The 18144-nt window shown below is 36.9% G+C and overlaps 1 protein-coding gene across 6 annotated transcripts in view; it reads right to left on the bottom strand.

Moving 5' to 3' along the window:
• Window positions 1-1743: 1743 nt before the first annotated feature.
• The window catches only part of smarcd3b (SWI/SNF related BAF chromatin remodeling complex subunit D3b), a 58186-nt gene continuing 41785 nt past the window's right edge, over window positions 1744-18144 (bottom strand). For 4 of the 6 annotated variants that reach the window (XM_042510556.2, XM_042510554.2, XM_042510558.2 and 1 more), the window contains 10 exons: window positions 16644-16766; window positions 15946-16071; window positions 14282-14377; window positions 10969-11070; window positions 10508-10669; window positions 10163-10260; window positions 8143-8278; window positions 7153-7275; window positions 5608-5709; window positions 1744-5515 (listed from right to left, as the gene is read on the bottom strand). In XM_042510556.2, the coding sequence (XP_042366490.1) occupies window positions 5462-5515; window positions 5608-5709; window positions 7153-7275; window positions 8143-8278; window positions 10163-10260; window positions 10508-10669; window positions 10969-11070; window positions 14282-14377; window positions 15946-16071; window positions 16644-16766 (1122 nt within the window). In that variant the 3' untranslated portion in view covers window positions 1744-5461. The remainder of the gene's footprint in view (window positions 5516-5607; window positions 5710-7152; window positions 7276-8142; window positions 8279-10162; window positions 10261-10507; window positions 10670-10968; window positions 11071-14281; window positions 14378-15945; window positions 16072-16643; window positions 16767-18144) is intronic. The other 2 variants (XM_042510555.2, XM_042510559.2) reach the window with 1 other exon arrangement.

Here is an 18144-nt window from a genome sequence, read left to right as displayed (position 1 = left end):
AAATAAGAAAAAAATACTTTTGCAAAGCATCGTACGTGCTCATATGATATCCTCACATCAAATCAGCTTTTACAGTATAAACTTAACTTCTCATGAATGAAATGAAACATGCAGATTTAACCTTCTGTCTCTTGAATAACCGACATAATTTGGATTTTAACTCCAAGATTATGTGTTGTTGAGTCTTGTCTTACGGTATATGATATTATATGTAAAATTAGTAAACACTGTTCCTAATTAATTTATTTGTATTTACTCTGCAGATCTTGAGTACAGTTTTTTAAAAAAAAGGCAAAAGTAGTTAATCTGTGCATTAAGACCCCCAAACGATCCTCTTCTGATTCAAAGCTGCTGTAAAAAGTGTAAAAATCTGATTAAGACGATCTGGTTAAGATAGATTAAGTAAAACGTAATGATGTCTCTATTTATTCTGCGCTCGCTTTGTTTATCCACCATTAATTCACTGTTGGTATAAATCAAGTGACAGAGAAACTTGGCCACTAAATCCATGCAGTCTCTAAGATTAAACACTGAAAAACACTGATGTGGGTAATTAACCGCACAACACACCCCGGCTCCACAGGCACAACTTGTCACACCTGTTCCTATGTGAATTTCTCATCGTCAAATCAAAATTTAAAGGGACAGTTCATCCCCAAATCAAGAATACATACTTTTTCTCTAACCTTTAGTGTTATTTATCAATCGAGATTGTTAGAGCTGTGAAACATTTTGAAATGTTGTTGCTTTAAGAGGCTCAGTTTGACACATAAATATGTTAAAATTTGCAGCGAAGCATCCCAAAAAAATCTAATGACATCATTTAGATACATAGAGGGAACCTGAGGTCTAAGTAAAGTTTCTATTACATGCACAAAAACAAAAACATGCCACCACATCGATGTGTTGTGGTCACAAACCCAGGGGCCCAAAGTGTCAGCGGCCCTCCAGCTTTTGGAAGAGACTAAAAATGAGCAAAAAGAGACACAAAAAGACCTCAAAGTGACGCAAAGGAACTCCAAAGAGACACAAAATAACTACCAACATTGGTAAAACTATGGAAGTATGTTGCTGCCATGCCAGAAAAAATATAACAGCAAAAAAAAAAAAAAAGATTAGTATCAGGTAATAATTACTTTTTATATTACTATAAAACATTTCACGTTAAAGTGGGATTATTTAGTGTTATAACATCAACATTTCACATTATGACACACTCAGTTATATTGTTTTGACATGAAATATTTCATGATTTAACCTGACAACTTATTGTTTTAATGAAAAACTCGTGTTTAAATGAAGAAAAGGTGTGCAGAGGAGGATAAACTGAGGAATATGGCTCATTTACATGACATTTTGTCATCACAGGAAAGTTTCTTGTTAAAACTAATAAATTTGTATAATGTTAACACATGAAATTATCTTGATAAAATGTGAAAAACATTATTACCTGATACTGATTAGCTTTTTTTGGCATGGCAGTGATAAACTTCCTCACAAAACAATGACAAAGAGACACAAAACAACAAACACCATGACCTCAGAGAGACACAAAACCAAAAAAAAAGGTCCATAACAACTTAAGAAAACACAATACAATATGAAAAAAAGAGACAAAACCACCACAAAGGCTGTGTCGCTTCTTTTTGGCGAGGTGATGGGGTCCTTTGCATATCTGTGCCCAAGGGCCCGCCGTCTCATCATCACAGTTAAAAAGGCGAAAAAAAGACACTTCAGATATCATGGCATTTACAAACTTTGGCAAGCGCTTCTTTATTTACATCCAGGCTGTCTCGCAGTGTCACAGCTGTTTTCCCTTTTTATCTTTTTTTTTTAAGTTGAATGTTTCACCAAACGAGTTTGCTCTTTACAGATATACAGTGTTTTATGTATACGATCATCTCCCTGTTGGTGACGCTCAGAAAACAGTGTAAACAGAGAGAAAGAGCAGTTCCCACTCTTTACAAACACATGCAGGGAGTGGGACAAACATGTCGACAGTATGTCGGGTTTAGTAACAGGAGACACAGTAGTCTTGTTAACGTTTCGTCAGATATTCTGGCGCTCGGAGCCGAGGTCACCCAGGAGTCCCAGCTTCTCGTTTCCTCCACAAGAGGGTGCAAGTGAATCAGTGACTGTATGACAACAACGTGAATGCCCAGGCCATACAAAGACAAATCACTCCTGGTCGGACACAAGATACTACCAATGACTACTGTTTCTCCTCTAACGAGTGCAGTTAATATAACTTAGTCCTAGTAACAAAAACACAGTTCAGAAAAAAAATCACACCTACAGTTAGTTGCTGGTAGGGCATATCATTTTTGGCAAAAAAGTTTCCAGAAGGCATTTCAACAAAAGTCTTTTGCTCGTCACACAGATGCCAGCTTTTTATATTTACACTCTCATCAGATGTGTTAATTAATGTCCACAGAGCATGCATAGGTCGTCGTGAAATCGTCCAATCACTGTTTGTGTATGCTGGGATGATAAAAAAGGGTCTCACCGGTGATGACGAGTCCCGACAACAGAACTACAGCACAGTGCAAAGAAACCCAGAGAAGGTTGCTGAGACAAAAAAAAAAATCCTCCCTCTGACATTACAACATATACATACAAATCGTTAAAAAAAGGTGTAAAAGGAGTTTGGTGCGGATTATATCGTGTTAACAGATTGAAAGCGAGGGAGGTCTGTCTTTGTAGCAGCTCCCACGATAGTAACGGGATGGACCTAAAATAAACCACCCGACCCAAGATAGTACACAGAGGAACACTAACATTCCTGCCCTACTAATTCAAAACTCATGGAGCTCCCATAATGCACCATGTAGCTCACAACCCCCCCTCTTCCCCAAAAACAAACACACACAAATAGTCTGTCGTATACTGTACAGTTGGCCCTTTTGAGGGAAAACATATTTACATTCACATCTCGAGAAAAGAACTTCTTCATGTAACATAAAAAGTGTAGAAATGGACAAAACCCTCCAGACCTGGGCTTAAAGTCTTCACTGCAATAACGGTTCGTTTACAAAAACCTGATTGGCTACAAAAGGCAAACATTTGTGACTAAATCCGCGCTCAAATTGTTCAGATTTGTCACGATTCCTTACAAGGAAATGTTTTTGCAATTTTCTATTAAACCCAGGTGGGGATTTTTTTGCCCGTTTCTATTTCAGTGATCATGTTTCTCTTCTTCTTGTTGCAACCTTTGGTAACACCTTCAGCACACTGACTGGCAGAATACTACACGAGGAAGAGGCGGGGAGCGACGAAACAAATCAGTCGACGACACGTAGAGGCATATTTGTCATTTTGCGAGGATTAAAGGAGCACTGTGTGAGATTTAAGGGGATTTAGTGGCATCTAGTGGTGAGGATTGCAGACTGCAACCAGCTGAAACTTCTCCCAGTTTGAATTCCTCCACTGTTTATTGTTCAGGAGGTTTTTTTTAGCTGGAGCCAAATAATCCACAGAGGTCTCTTCTTCTCCAAAACAACAAACCGATGATTAAAGCCATTAAAACACTAAATACAGCAGTTTCACGTTTAAAATCACTGTTGGTGGAGACGCAGACGTGCACGCAGTTCTGCTGTGTTCAAAAAGGATTGTGTTTACTGCATTCACAAAAAGTTACTATATGAACACTTTCTGATGCAGTACTCACAGCCTCTTCAGTAGACATTTTATTAGCACTCCAAGTTTGTGACTTTGTGTGCAAAAGTACAACTGAAGGTCCACTTCAACTCTCTGCAGGTAAATGCGAGGGCTATTTGTCCTTCTACTGCCGACACCAGGTGAGAGTGAAACTAAAAACACGCTGCTGGCTCCGGAGTGAATGCCTATTAAATATTTAACTTAATTTACAATGATGAGGTGGCTGTAGCTGTCTTGACGGCAGTGTTTTGGCCGACACACTTGCTACACTCACAGTCCAGAAACAAGATAAGATTCAGTGTTTCCCTCACAATCATCTATTTGTGGCAGCCCGTCACAATTAAATACCTGCTGCCACAAGTTGATATTTTACTTTTGGTGCTGGATTGTTCATTAGGAGTACTGTTGAAATATATGTAACATTACTGTTAGTTCCACAGCGTACTCTGGGCACAGATGGAGCAGCAGAACTTCAGGCGCACTGAAAGTGAAACAACCACACTCTGCTGAGTCTAAAAGTTTGAATTCACTCACTAACAGCTGCTCCTCTCATCAACTGATCCCATCTGATCAGTTGTGAATAGATCAACAGATCAATTATCCAACCTGCGAGCGACACACCAAAATTTATGTCACACAGACCAAAGCGGACCCTTGCGGTGTGTGTGTGCTCAAGTTTTTTTCTCTAATAACATTTTTTGCTGTGAGAAATAAAAAAACTCAGTGACCTAAACTGATAAAAACACTGAATAAAGCGGATTCACAGAAAACGCAAATGGCTAAAGAATATGTATTTGTATTAAATTATATTCCATTTCTGCCAACATATCCCCCTAAATCCTGCACGCTGGACCTTTAAGTGAAGAAATTACCATGATGATCAATACTTTTGAGTACTGTTTCTACTTCATTACACTTTTCATTCCTGTAATAATACTTCAGTTAATATACTTAATACTGTTGAGGGAATTACTGTAAAAAGAAGTCTGTTTACTGGCGAATGCGACTAAAATGAGACACACTGGAGGTTTTCCAATTGATTCATGAAACCTGAAAAAGAATAAAATCCACACCTCAGGTTTAAAGATAGAGCTGATTCCCTGCAACCCAATGTGTCACACCGTAATCTCGACTTTGCTGGTGTAATTTATCAGTCTTTCAAAAAAAGACACTCTGCTAATGAGAAACAAAAACACACACACAGTCACACGTACAATCAAACAACATGAAATATGAAGACTCATCCGGAGCGCCGGGAGGATTGACTGTGACACCAGGTTACATCATATCGGACGCAGCAGCGACCTCTTTCAAGATGAGAATCCAAAAACAAAAACACAGCGGTGTGTGAGCAGCCGGTTCAGTTTGTCAGTTTGACATGTTTGCGACTTATTTACAGAAGCAGAGAGGAGCGATGACGAGGAGGTTTTTGTTTATTAGGCAGTGAGTCTGAGGATGCTCGCGGTCTGAGGGGCTCGACCTCCGAGGGTGCAGCTGAATACATGCGGTTAATGATGATGTCCTCACAGTCCGGCACAAAACGGAGCAAATATGCAGCGGATCGAGATCTGGGCTTCCACACGTGCACATCGCTGCTGTGGTGAGAAAACCACCTCCTCTAGATTCCCTTTTTAATTTCAAATCTTTGGAAAGAAATTGCATTTTCTTTCATCACTGTTTTTTTTTCTTCTTATAGTTACCGACGTTTTTAGAGGTATCACCAGACTACAGCGATGGCCTCACACACATCCAAACACACACACACACACACAGCTCTGATGCAGGGATTCAGGAGGGCCTCGCTTTAGGTGTTGCGGACAGCTAAGGCCTGTTCCAGCTCCTGTCTCCTCTGCTGGATCTGTCGAGGAAAGAGGAGCAGAGGAAATACGTCATCTGGAGGCAGAACCAGAGAAGGCTGTTGTGAAGCGAGTGAAAAAGACATTTCCTCACCTTGCAGTAGAAATAGCGGCTGACAGCCTCCTGGGACCAAGGCTCGTGGTAAAACGCCGCCCTCCTCTCCTCCTCAGGGTTCCCCACCACGTCTGTCATTAACTGCAACATATAAGAAAGGACTCATAAGAGAGGTATTCAGATCTTGTACTTAAAGGGCAACTTTTTTTTCTCCACCTGGAAGTGCAGAAAAATTTGCCTTTTAGCTTTCTTACAGAGAGATTTTATATATATATATAAAATAAATGATTAGATTTTATATATTTTTTTTATGTATAATAAATGATTAAATGTATTTATTTATTCTTATTTTTTAAATTATTATTTCATTTTATATTTCATCTAAATATATTTATTTATTTTTATTTTCTAAAATAATTTATTTATTAAATTAATAAATTACAACTGTTATTTTATTAATAACAAAATAAATAAATTGTAATTAATATTATTATTTAGCTTAATTATAAATTATTACATGTATTTATTAATTAATTAAATTAATAAATAGTATAATATATATTATGTATGCATGAGTAACTGAGGTATGTTTTTTAACCTGGACTGTGTTTTCCCATGTTATTGCATCGAAGTGACTAATGAGAAACAGTTTTTTAATTTTTTAATTTGGTCCAATGTCGAGTGAGCTCGCTGCATCCGGTAGCTGCAAATAAGACACAAACAAAATAAAACTCAGAAAAACAAACGTGGTTCGTCTTTCCACTGTTATAACAATCACCATCTCTGGTTTAGTTGAAATAAACCCTTAATTCAGCCAGTTAGATGTGAAAATATGCTGGCTCTTTACACGCTAAAATTACAGTTTATTTAAACTAAGTCTGGTGGTTTGGTGACACTGATTTCGGGTCTGTTTCTGGTTAAACAAAAAGGATCTAACTCTTCGATATAAATGTCTGTCTCTATAGAAATCCTTTTCATAATGTTGTCGGAAACGTACAATAACAAACTGAGCCCGTCAGTGGCAAAAGCAAGCACTTTTAGTAAACATTAATTGATAGTGCACAATTTGACCATTATGTTGCAACCTGTTTTGCAATGGGCTCTCACACAATACCGGACCTGTTTAAAAAATTAAGTTTCCACGAGTTACTTAGACACAAAAGCGTGAAAAATATGACCAAAATACTGAACTTACCTTTAAGTAAATGTGGCAATATGGTAAAATTACTCACTACAAGTTAAGCTCTTGTAATATAACAGATTTTAAGTATCAAAAGTAAAAGTACTGATTTAGAATGGCCTGTCAATGAGACATTATATTATTATGTACGCAGCACTTTTATGTTGTAACGGGTGAAAATTAAGCAAATTTAACAGTTTGCACGGTTGGTTAGTCCAACATTCAGTTAATCTATAATAATCTATAACGCATCAAAGTTGCTAACTACAGCTTTTAGATCATTCTGCATTTTATCATCCACCCCAACATCCAAAAACATGCAGTATGTCCAAATAAAGGCAGTGAGTTGTCTCAATGGGACATATTTAAATTGACACGAGTGTGTGTGCATATAAATATCGAACCTTAAGGTCTCGGCTCTGGGATTTGAGCCAGTCCTGGATGTAGCCCTTGGGATCTCTGGAGAAACTGAGCATGAAGTCCCTCTGGATCTTCAGCTGGTTGATGGACTCGATGGTCTCATGGATCTGAAAGAGAAACAGTTACACACATTAAGACAATTTCCTTTATTCATTTAACTGTAACTAAGAAAAAGAACCACAACAACTACAGCTGACTAATATTTGTATCTTAATAAAAAATATCCAGATTTGGCAAAATCTAATAAAATTCATTCTGCATCAAGCCTCAGAACTAAAATCTTCAAACATTTACAAATTTGAAACGCACAGTTCCATAAAATGTTTCCAATAAAACAAATTTATTAAATAAAAACAAATATATCCTTTGCCATCATGTGACTGTAAAATAGCAATAAACATTTTTCTGCCACAGAGCAGAAGCAGAGGAGTAAAGAAAACTGCTCACACAGCAACTAAAGTTAAAATTAAAACGTGTATAAAGGTTACATATACTTTGCATCATTTGGTAACATGTTTTTTTTTTAAAAATGTATTTGTTTATTTAGTTAATTTATTGCAATTTTATAATCTTTAAAAACATAATCTTTTAAAAAAACACATCTTTTTATTTTTTTCTATTTATTTAATCGATTATGTATTTTTAATATAAAAATATAAATATATATATTAATATTTTTTTCTCTTTTTTGTCTTGTGTTACATGTTTGTCTTCTCTAAAACTAAAACCAATACATATAATAAAAAATAATTTTTAAAACGTGTTTTTGTCAAAAACAAATCTTGGTCCAACATTAATAGCACCAATATTTAAAACAGAAGGGCGTGAAATTCATTGCAGGCAAACTGCTGCGATAAAACAAAAGCTCCTGTTCAAATTATATGCAGTAAAACTGGTTGTTCCCATGAGGCCCCTCAGTGAGCTCTGAAGTTGAATCAGCAGTGTGTAGTACTCTGTGATGCCGGTGATGTCACCTTGTTGTCGAGCGATGCGATCTCCTGCTGGTTGGCGGTGGAGAGGAGGAAGCTGCTCATCTGACCCTTCAGGGGGTCCTCCACCTCCACGTCGATGTCATAGCAGGCCGTCTTCTTCTGGTCGTTGGGGTCCACGCTGAGGGAAAGCAAACGTTAATTTATGCAGAAGAAAATCGTTACCGAGGCGGGAGAAAGATCTTTCAATAAATCCTTAAAAGCCCGCCATGGTGCCTGCAGGATTACTGAATCCATGTTCCCTAATTAGATGTCTCTTTTCTTCTTTGTTTTCGTTTGTATGGTGAATAATAACAGTCCTGAATAATTATATGTTTGTTTTACAAACCCTTAAAAAACAATTAGGTCTTGACTGTACAGTCAGCTGCTACCACATACTGTTTATGAGGTCTAACAGCCAATACTTGTGGTGCCGGAGTGGTTAATTAATCTTATTATATTTTATTTCTTTTTTAAAATTACTATATTTTTATGTTAAGTAATAAAGTTAATGGAAAATACAAGAAAAGCAATATATCAAAACTATTTTAAAAAAAGCCTTAAAAGCACATTTTTTAACTTCTGAAGCCACATTGAGAAAACAATGTTTTATAGCTGTTTTATTTAATATCTTTTTAAAATGTCATTTTGTTTTCAGTGGAGGGACCAAAACTACATTAATAAATCATGGCACAACTATCACAACTTCACATTCAGTACAAGGAAATGTGCAAAACATACACAGAAAACCAGTGGTGGAATGTAACTAAATAAATGTACACAGGTACAGTTCTTGTTTTTTACTTCAGTATTTCCATAGTATGTCACTTAATACTTCTAGACAAACATTGTACCTTTTATTTCACTTCATTTATTTGACATCTTTAGTTACTTTGCAGATTTAAATACTTAAAGCCGGGATAGGCAGTATTTTTTGGTTTCACTAGATTTAAAAAAAAAAAAAAAGCCAAAATGAAGCATTGCCAAAGGGTCGGAGCGAAGTCTCATTTTACATCCAAACAGTACACTAAAATATGTTTCTGTAAACATTTGAGGAAAGAAACAGGCAATGCAGCAATGCATAGTTTGACCAACATTCAGGAGCCGTGATTGACAGGATTCACAGCTGCGTTAGAGATTTCTTGACTCTGATTGGTTGTTTTTGTGAATCTTGAGGTGCCATTAGGAGCAGTATGCTGAGGCAGAGCAGAATGAACATTTTCAGATTATCTGCCTCATGTACTACCATCAGAGTGTAGAGAAAATTAAGAAAATACTTTTTGTCAGATATACTAAAAAAAATTACTTACTAAAGTTCTAAAAAAAACGTTAAAATCAAGTAATAAATTCTGAGGTTATTATGGGTAATTCACATTAGCCCTGTGTCATATAACTCTGAGATGGGCCATTCTGTATGTTGAGCATTTTTGCTTTTTGTGAGGTATATTTTGATGCTAATATTTACATACTTTTACAAGATTTTCAAGGTAGGACTACTATTATAGTTTAATTATTTATAGACTGTGGTCCTGCTACTTTTACTTCGGTAAAAAAAGTTGAAACCTTTTTTTTCTCTACTGCTAAAACCCCTCCTTTATTCAGACTTCATAATTACTGTATTTTAATCCGTTTTATACTGTTTGTAACTCACTGTTATGAATGCCTATTTTGGCCAGGACACTCTTGAAAGAAGAGATTTAATAAAATAAATCAATAAATCAATAAATTAAAAAAATAAAATTAAAAAATAATAATAATAATACATTTTATTTGTAGGCGCCTTTCAAAACACTCAAGGCCACTTTACAAGGCAGAATTTTAAAAAATCAACAGTTTAACAACAAATTAAATAAATTAAGAAGACAAATTTACTGTGTATTAAATCAGCTTTATAGGGATCAGACTGAAAATGCAGGTTTAAAAGGATGCGTTTTAAGATGAGATTTAAAAATGGAAAGAAAGCCAATGTTCTGGATGTCACCTGGAATATATTAATATTTACAAAATAAGTAAAACAGGAACCCACCTGATGACGTGGTTGATGACGATGGGGTCGGGTGGTAGGAGGAGGTTGGTGAGGCGCTGAGGGATCTCAGAGAACTTCAGTCGAGGGCAGTCAAAGATCTGTACAGGGTAAAAATACTGTCTGTGTTAACAATTAAACTATCTGACGAAATACATTTTACTTTGTTTATTGATCACTATTGATAAGTTAAATTATTTTGCTAAAAAAAGTGGAGGTATGTGGATACAGACTTTTGTGTACAGGTTTGCTTTAAGAGCGTTGCCTCGGTAATATCAGACTCTGCAACACAGAAATGAATATTTATGCAACATCAGTGTGATTTACAGCACATACAGAGTGCCTTACCTGTTGGAAGTACTTGTCACAGTTGATGTACTCCTTGTCATGAGAGTCCTGCAGCTTGTTGGTCTTGACGTACTGCCAGAGGGCCTGGATGATGCAGGAGCGAGTCTGAGTGTGAATGCCAAGCAGGCGAGCCAGGCGAGGGTCCAGCTTAAACTGGGGAGGCTGCAGAGACGATATAATCACATTACAACACTTTTGCACAAACGCCCACCTCAGAGCCTTTACATCATCTCATCTGACACCCTTATCATGTTTCCTCCGGCGTGGAGACGGATGTCAGGTTCAAAACGGAGTCTTTAATGCACTCTGTAATGTTTCTTTAGACCGCCGGTTATCAGTGGCGTGAGGCCTGCAGGTTGTCACTACAAATGCTGATTTCACGGCGTGGATTAGTCACAGAGTTGTAACAGAGAAGGAATCTATTTGTGGACAGAGAAGTAAAGACTGCGTGGCGCCCTCACCTGGTAGTCCAGCATCAGCAGCAGAGTGCAGCGCACGCTCACGTCTCCCGGTCTTTTCACCTGGAAGCCGTCCGTCTCCTGAGTGGTGGGCGTGCGGTGCCACTGAAAGAGCAGAGCATCACACATTGACTGCAGAATTAATGAACTTTTTCACACTTTTTTGTTTGTTTCGCACATTATAATTAGAATTGCTAATTAATTTCTGCTTAAAATCCCTATTTTTTACTCTCAACCGGCTTCTTATTTTCACACTAAAACATCCATTTACCTACAAATTATAAATTATATGTTTGCAGTTTACAGGAACCGTGTGGGATTTAATGGCTTCTAGTGGTGAGAATTTGTGAGAAATTTTGCCTTTTTCAAACAAATTAGATTAAAACTTGATTTAAACTTAATTCCTGGCTGCCACAGATGGAGGGAGACGCAGAACATACAGAAAATGGGAAAAAAGGGCTACGTTACATAAACAGCTACAGAAAATAAATTTGTGCTTATTTATATTACATGCAGATTAACCCTTTGAAACCTGAGCGTGTCAGCTTGATTTATTTCTTAAACATTAGAGGCCAATAAGCATCTTAGCAAGAAATGGCCCAAAAAAATACTAATTTTACTGGTAAATTAGAAAATAAAGTAAAGTAAAAAACAAAACAACTAACATTAAAATGACCTCTGAAAGAAAGTGCTATTTTTTTTTAGCAAATATATAATAAGAAGAATTATAACTATCATTTTCTGAACATTTTTCAGCTAATTTTGCCACCTTTTACAATTTTTTGGCAGTTTGTGGGACATTTTCCCGTGCTTTTAAAAGACATCAAAACACAATTTTCTCAGGTTTTAGAGGTTAAAATGATTGTAAAAGCTGTCAATTGATGTTGATCTAAGTGTTTAAGAGTTTTCCAGGTTTTTCATGACTTTGGGAACCATGTCGTGTATCAAACCACACAAAATAAAAAGGTAACAGCGCGCATTCCTCATAAGATGGCATCCTCGTCACACACAGCATGACGCACCTTCACATTCATTACTTTTACTTTGATTTTTGCTTAATATTGAAACAGGAAATGCTTTAACCAAATTTTCAGTGGCATTAAGGCAGCTGCAGGCTGGTTGAAGTTGACAATTAAAAACAATGTAAAAACAAAACAAATAAGTCATTTGGTTGCACCTGTAGGTTGAAGCCTGGATCTTGACCTCAAACACACAGACTGTGGTTTGGTGGGAGGTTAAATTTCTGCAAGCTAGACATGCACAGTGTGCTGAGTAACCAAGATAGCAAAAGGTTAACCATGTCGCCATGCAGCTGAATGTTATCACAGTCGGGATCACACGGTCAGCGCAGACTTTAAGAGAAAGAACAGAAAAACTAAACATCTGCCTGTCAAATACAATACATTTCCATACGACTCTGTGCTTCAGTCTTTGCGTTTTCTTCAGAACCTCCTCTGTATTTAACCGCAGATGAAATGCTTTTAACATCTCCATTTTATCTTAACTGCTCAGGAACTGAAAAGAAAAGCACTTTAAGCACCATCTTCACTACAGTGTATTGCAGTAACTTGGCATGCAATACACAGTAATGTTTTCCCCCGACCAATGGCTGAGTCAGAACAGATTAAGTGCTGATTGTACCTCAAGGTAGAGAAAAATTTCTTTTGATGGAAAATCATTCAAAGCGATGCACCTGAGTGCCTTGCCAAAATACCCTCTTAAAAGGAGGAACCTTGAGAAGTCATAATTTTCACTTTGGGGCTCCTAAAGTGGGTTTTCTGAAGTCAATACATTTTGTGACGATACAAAGTGAAGGGCAGCTAATGATTGTTTTTAATATGTAAGCACTTGTTTTCTCCAGCGCTCACACCTGCATGTTAAAACAACCTTGCAATGTTGGGAAAAAAAAACAAAAAAACTCCACAACCTCTCTTTTCTGTTGTCATAGAAAATCAAATTATTAGAAAAGAAAGAGGGCAGTCCACTCTTTCAGTCCATTTTACTCTGTATTTGTCCAATGGGGATGTACAAAAAGGAGCAGGTTAGTTGGGGTGATTGTAGCTCGAGTCTTAACTAGACACCACAAAATAAGAGTTTTCAGTGAATATTTCTCTTCTGCATGATGAGGAGGCCGTCACTGACCCTGACCGCATGGCTGAACAGTCTTATTCACTGATTTCAGCCACATACAAAAGCACTTTATTATTAATGGACGTGATCCCAAATAAAAGCACTGACCTACGAATGGACAAAACCGTCCAGATAGTGAATGTTGAAAAGATAAAACTTCCATTGAAGCTACAGAGCAGAAAAACATGCCAATTTCCTGCAGAGATTATTAAAAAAACATCTGTTTTAAAGGGTAGCTTCAGTATTTTTTTAAATCCTGGATGTTTCTGTGTCAGAGTGACTAATTGAGACAATAACCTTTACATTTTTCCAGTATTGAGCGAGAACGCTGCAGCCGACAGTCGCGAAACAGGCTGCAATGTAACCACTTAGGGCATTTGGGCAACGTCCATTTACATCCACTTAAAGTGCTTGTTTTTGCCACTGACAGGCTCAGACTGTTATTCTTAGTGTCTGACAACATTATTGAACGGATCCTTACAGAGATAAACGTATGTAAAATGTAATCATTTTTGTTTCACCAGAAACAGCCCAAAAATATCACAAAACTCCATTTAAATACACTGTAATTTTAGTGATTATTTCAGTATAAATCCAGCATTTTTTTTTTTTACATCTAACTGAGTGAATTCAGGGTTTATTTCAACCAAACCAGAGTTGGTGATTGTTGGAACAGTGGAAAGATAAATCAAGATGACTTTATGAGTTTTATTTTGTTTCCGCTGACTTTGAATGAAATTTGTATTATGATGATAAAATTATTGTTTATTTGAATGGAGTCTGGTTGGTTTGGGGATGGCACTTTTTCAGCTGCTTCTGGTTAAACAAAAAGAATCTAAAACATTTTACAATTTGTTTCTGACACAATTTTTGAGCCGTTTCATTGAAAATCTACTCTCCAAATACATCCAGACTGCACCGTATTATCTACCTAGCCTCTTTGTTATTGGCTTCTTAAAGAATGTAAATAAATGCAAATAAATTAAGGCCAGAGCATGTAGTGACACCACCACTGTTGGCATCTGAAGCCGACATTCATTCATTTCAAAAATCATCTTAACAAACACTATAAAGTCTGCTATCGTTTTGTAAAAGCAGTGTAAAGGTTGATCTGACGGTGAGTGTGTAGCTCTTAAATTAGCTCTTCCTGTGTACTCAGGCTGCAGCAACCATGTTTGAAACTGACCTCAACCAGGTGGTTGTCAGGACCGTACAGGTCTTTGTCCAGCTCGATCACCAGGCTCTTAAAAAACGAAGAGAACTTCTTTTTCTGCTTCCCCGGCTGTAAAACAGACAGAGAGAGTTGTTAAATTAACATCTAAAATAAGAGACGCATGCACATTAAACACACCAGTCGACATTTCTTTGCTTAAAGCAACGTTACTCGTCAAAAAAACCACAAGAGGCCGAGTGAGATCAGCAGGAAAGTGAGACACTAGACATTCTCAGGGTCCACTTCCTGCGAGCTTAACCAGAAATATTTGTGGTTTGTGAAACCTAAATGCTTCCTACCGCTGTGAGACGATGGCCTTGCCCCTGACTGCTAAGAACATCAGAGCTCGCTGAAGGGAGGCTTACTGTCCAAAACAAATCTAAGATGCTCCTGCTTTTCATGCTGCATCAGTCTCGCGACATCAATCATTCATTTTATATTCAGAGCCAGACGATACTTTTCTGATGTAGTTTGAGCACATCATTACCAAGTGTGACTCCTGGCCAGAAACGACCCAGAGCGGCACACTTTCATACTAAATGGGATGATTATAATCTCAGTTATTTTTTAGAGGACAAGCAGCTATTTGATGATATAATACACCATGCAGGCCATCTGTATCACAGGAACTGTAGTTTTTAAAGTTGTCTAAATTTCAAAATGTGCCATGTATGAAATAAGGTGTAAATGAACTAAAAAAATGCACTGTTTATAAATACATATTTATATATATTTATTTTTTCCAGCGTTGTGCATGTGTTCCTGCTCTAGTCGTTAGGTAAAAGGTCAGTTTTTCCAACGAGTATTATTCCTCTACAATGTCTTCACACTGTCCTAAGGTCAGTATAAGGATCTAGAACAGATAAATGTCCTTTTTATGAATGATGTCCTCAGGTATCAATCCTAGATACACAATCAGTGGGTCCCTTAGCATCTTGTACCCTAAAATCAAAATAACCCCATCCCAAAATGTTTATAATTTTATACATGACCAAAATATATGTGACTTTTTGACATTCACTGGCCCACAGCATCTCCAGCAGTGCTGTTGTTTGCCTAATTGTTTGTATTTTATATATGGTGTAATAAAAAAATCTAATTTAATTTTTCCAGACGAATTCTTGCCATCTTTTAGAGCTGGTGGAGGTTTGCAGATTAATGTTTAATTCTGCTTCCCATTTTGATTCCACATGAGGGGGTTCGTTTATACGCACCAGCCAATACTCTTATCACATCATTGGCTTCTTCTCAAATTTCTTTTTTAATGTCACTTTAATAAAGGTGAAAATACCAAAACAAGTCCCCATTTTCTGAATTAAATTCTAATTTTCAAATGTTTTAAAAATGTTTCCATCTACAGGTTTACATATAGCTGTGATTCCTTTTTCTCTTATGAATGTGTTTTCTGTCTGTCCAGATCTAAACCTGGAGGTCTGAAAAGGCCGACTCAGAAGCTCCCTGTCCCCGTCCAATCTGCGTCTTTTGACGACATCATTCCAGATTTTTTGCGTTTTCACCCTTTTGGTCAGTGTAGTCTTTTCCTCCAAGCCTGGCCTGAGGTTTGGGATGGCCCAGATTCGTTTGTTTCCATCGAGATTGGTACTCTGCACTGTAAATTTTAGACCAACAAAACTTACATCATCCAACAGCTTCCCCTCGACTCGCAGCTCCCATGATGCAATGCTGCCATCTGAGTCATCGGCGTCCGGTCTAGCAGGGTTGAAGGTGTTGGATATGTAAAGCCTCAGTTTACGCTTCTGCTGCTGACACAAGGGCACATAAAAATACCACAAATTAAACGCACATTTCACAAAAACCTTTAATTGAAATGTTATGCTGCAGGTGCCCAAACTGAACTAATAAGCTCAATATAACAGCACGTTAACAACATCAATAATAAGATATTTTTAGGAATTTCCGATATTTTTTCATATATTCATTGTAAATTGCTTATATTTATATTATGTCTCTTGGCTTTTGCAGCGTTTATTGTTATGAGACAACTTTCTTGTATGTGCACATACTTTGCAATAAGACCATTTATAATGAGTCTGATTGAAACAGTGATTTAATATAACAAGAATCATGATGTCAAATGAGTCTTCAGTATAGAAAAGGGACATTTGTGTTTTGACATGAGACAAAACAAAAAAAAAAAAGGAAAAAAATCCTCTATAAAAAGATTATTTGTTAACATTTTTAAACCTTTCAGTACTGTTGAGATGCAAAAATGACTTAAAAATGACTTGAAATAAACCTTTTGGTTCTTTCAGAAACTCTGCTTTACACCTTTAGGAGAGCATTGGCTCACTATTTCCTTTTTTGTTGTCCTTACCTTCATTGGTCTCTTCAGTGCTTCCTGGATGTCCACACGTTTGCGCATGATGGTCTGGTCCAGTTTACGCTCAAACGCTAGCAGATCCATGTAGGCCTGAGACTCGGGGACCAGCTCACGGATCTGCTCAGAAGGGAGGCAATCTGATGTTAAATTCTTTAGATCCCACACGAGATTAAGAAATCAGATTTTCTTCACATATACTAACTAAATATCACTTAAAGGCTTAAGAAGATTAGCCGTCTGCTCTGCGTTCGTGCTGCAGGGGGTCCTGTGTCTTGTTTCAAGGACATTAAAACCCATAACATATAGTTTCTGTTAAAGGAATAGTATATTATGTGTAGAATAACAGGAAAGCTAGTCGGGCCAGATACCCTGGACATCAGCGACTACCCGTTTTCTTTTCTTTTAAATTTAATATTTTTTTTTTTTTATACTTGGTTTTTCAATTTTTTTGTTTACTTTCTTTTTTTAATTTAATTTACTTATTTTTCCTTATTATTTCTGCCTATTCTTGTTGCTAGGCATGACACTTACTAATGTTCTATCTGGTATTATTATTTTTTTTTTAATTTTCTGTTATTTTCCAGTTTTTACTGTACATTTCTAGTATGTCATAATTCCACTGGCCACTTGCTGCCCATGAGAGAGATCTGCAGGACAGGGTGGGGTTACACTGAATAAGGTTTATGGTTGTTAGGGTTAAGTTTCAGATAAGTCCTGGTAAAAAAAATAAAATAAATATAAAGAAAAACAGAGAAAATATGTTCTGCTTTATACCACCGGCCTGTTTCAATAAAATATTGAAGTATAACAGGAAAGGAATAGTTGAAAAAAAGTTTTGGTGAAACATTATCTCTTGCCGAGTAAGATGACAAGATTGATATCAATCTCACATCTGCACAGTAAATAAGAAGCTACAGCCAGCAATCTTAGCTTAGGTTAGCATAAATACTGGAAACAGAGGTAAACAGCTGGCCTGGCTCCTTCCAAAAGTTAAAAAAATCCACCTAAAAGCACCTCTAAAGCTCACTGATGAAAATGTTCTATCTTGTTTTCTACATATTTTCCAAATTGTCAAAATGTTTCTTTAATTTATCTGTTTAACACCATCACATAAGGATTCTGCATCAACTTATGCCACGTCTTCACAGACACTGAGTGACTTAATCCCAAAACTTATTTCTATGTCTTTTCTGTCAAATAAAACGTTCTTGATGTTTTGTTCATCGTTTTATTAGCCTGGGAACCAGACCAATCTGTGAGCTCATGTTTTTATTTGCTCTGGCGATGTTAAGCTATTATTTCATACCAATTTCCCCCAAATTCAGCCTGACATATTTACTATTCTTTAAAAGTTAATGATCTCCGCAAGAATTTGAAATTAAGTTCAGACGGTCTGTACAAAGTCTGGCTGCACAACATGTATCCATGCTGACTGACCCACCTGCAGGTCAGTGGGGTTAATACAGCAGGTTAAACTCGGCTCGCAGATCATTTA

Source organism: Plectropomus leopardus, chromosome 21 (genome assembly GCF_026936395.1).
Source record: "Plectropomus leopardus strain MGB_pleo_1.0 chromosome 21, ASM2693639v1, whole genome shotgun sequence".
Classification (NCBI taxonomy): domain Eukaryota; kingdom Metazoa; phylum Chordata; class Actinopteri; order Perciformes; family Serranidae; genus Plectropomus; species Plectropomus leopardus.
The sequence above is the reverse complement of the archived record's forward strand: the minus strand, read 5'-3'. Positions and strand labels throughout refer to the sequence as shown.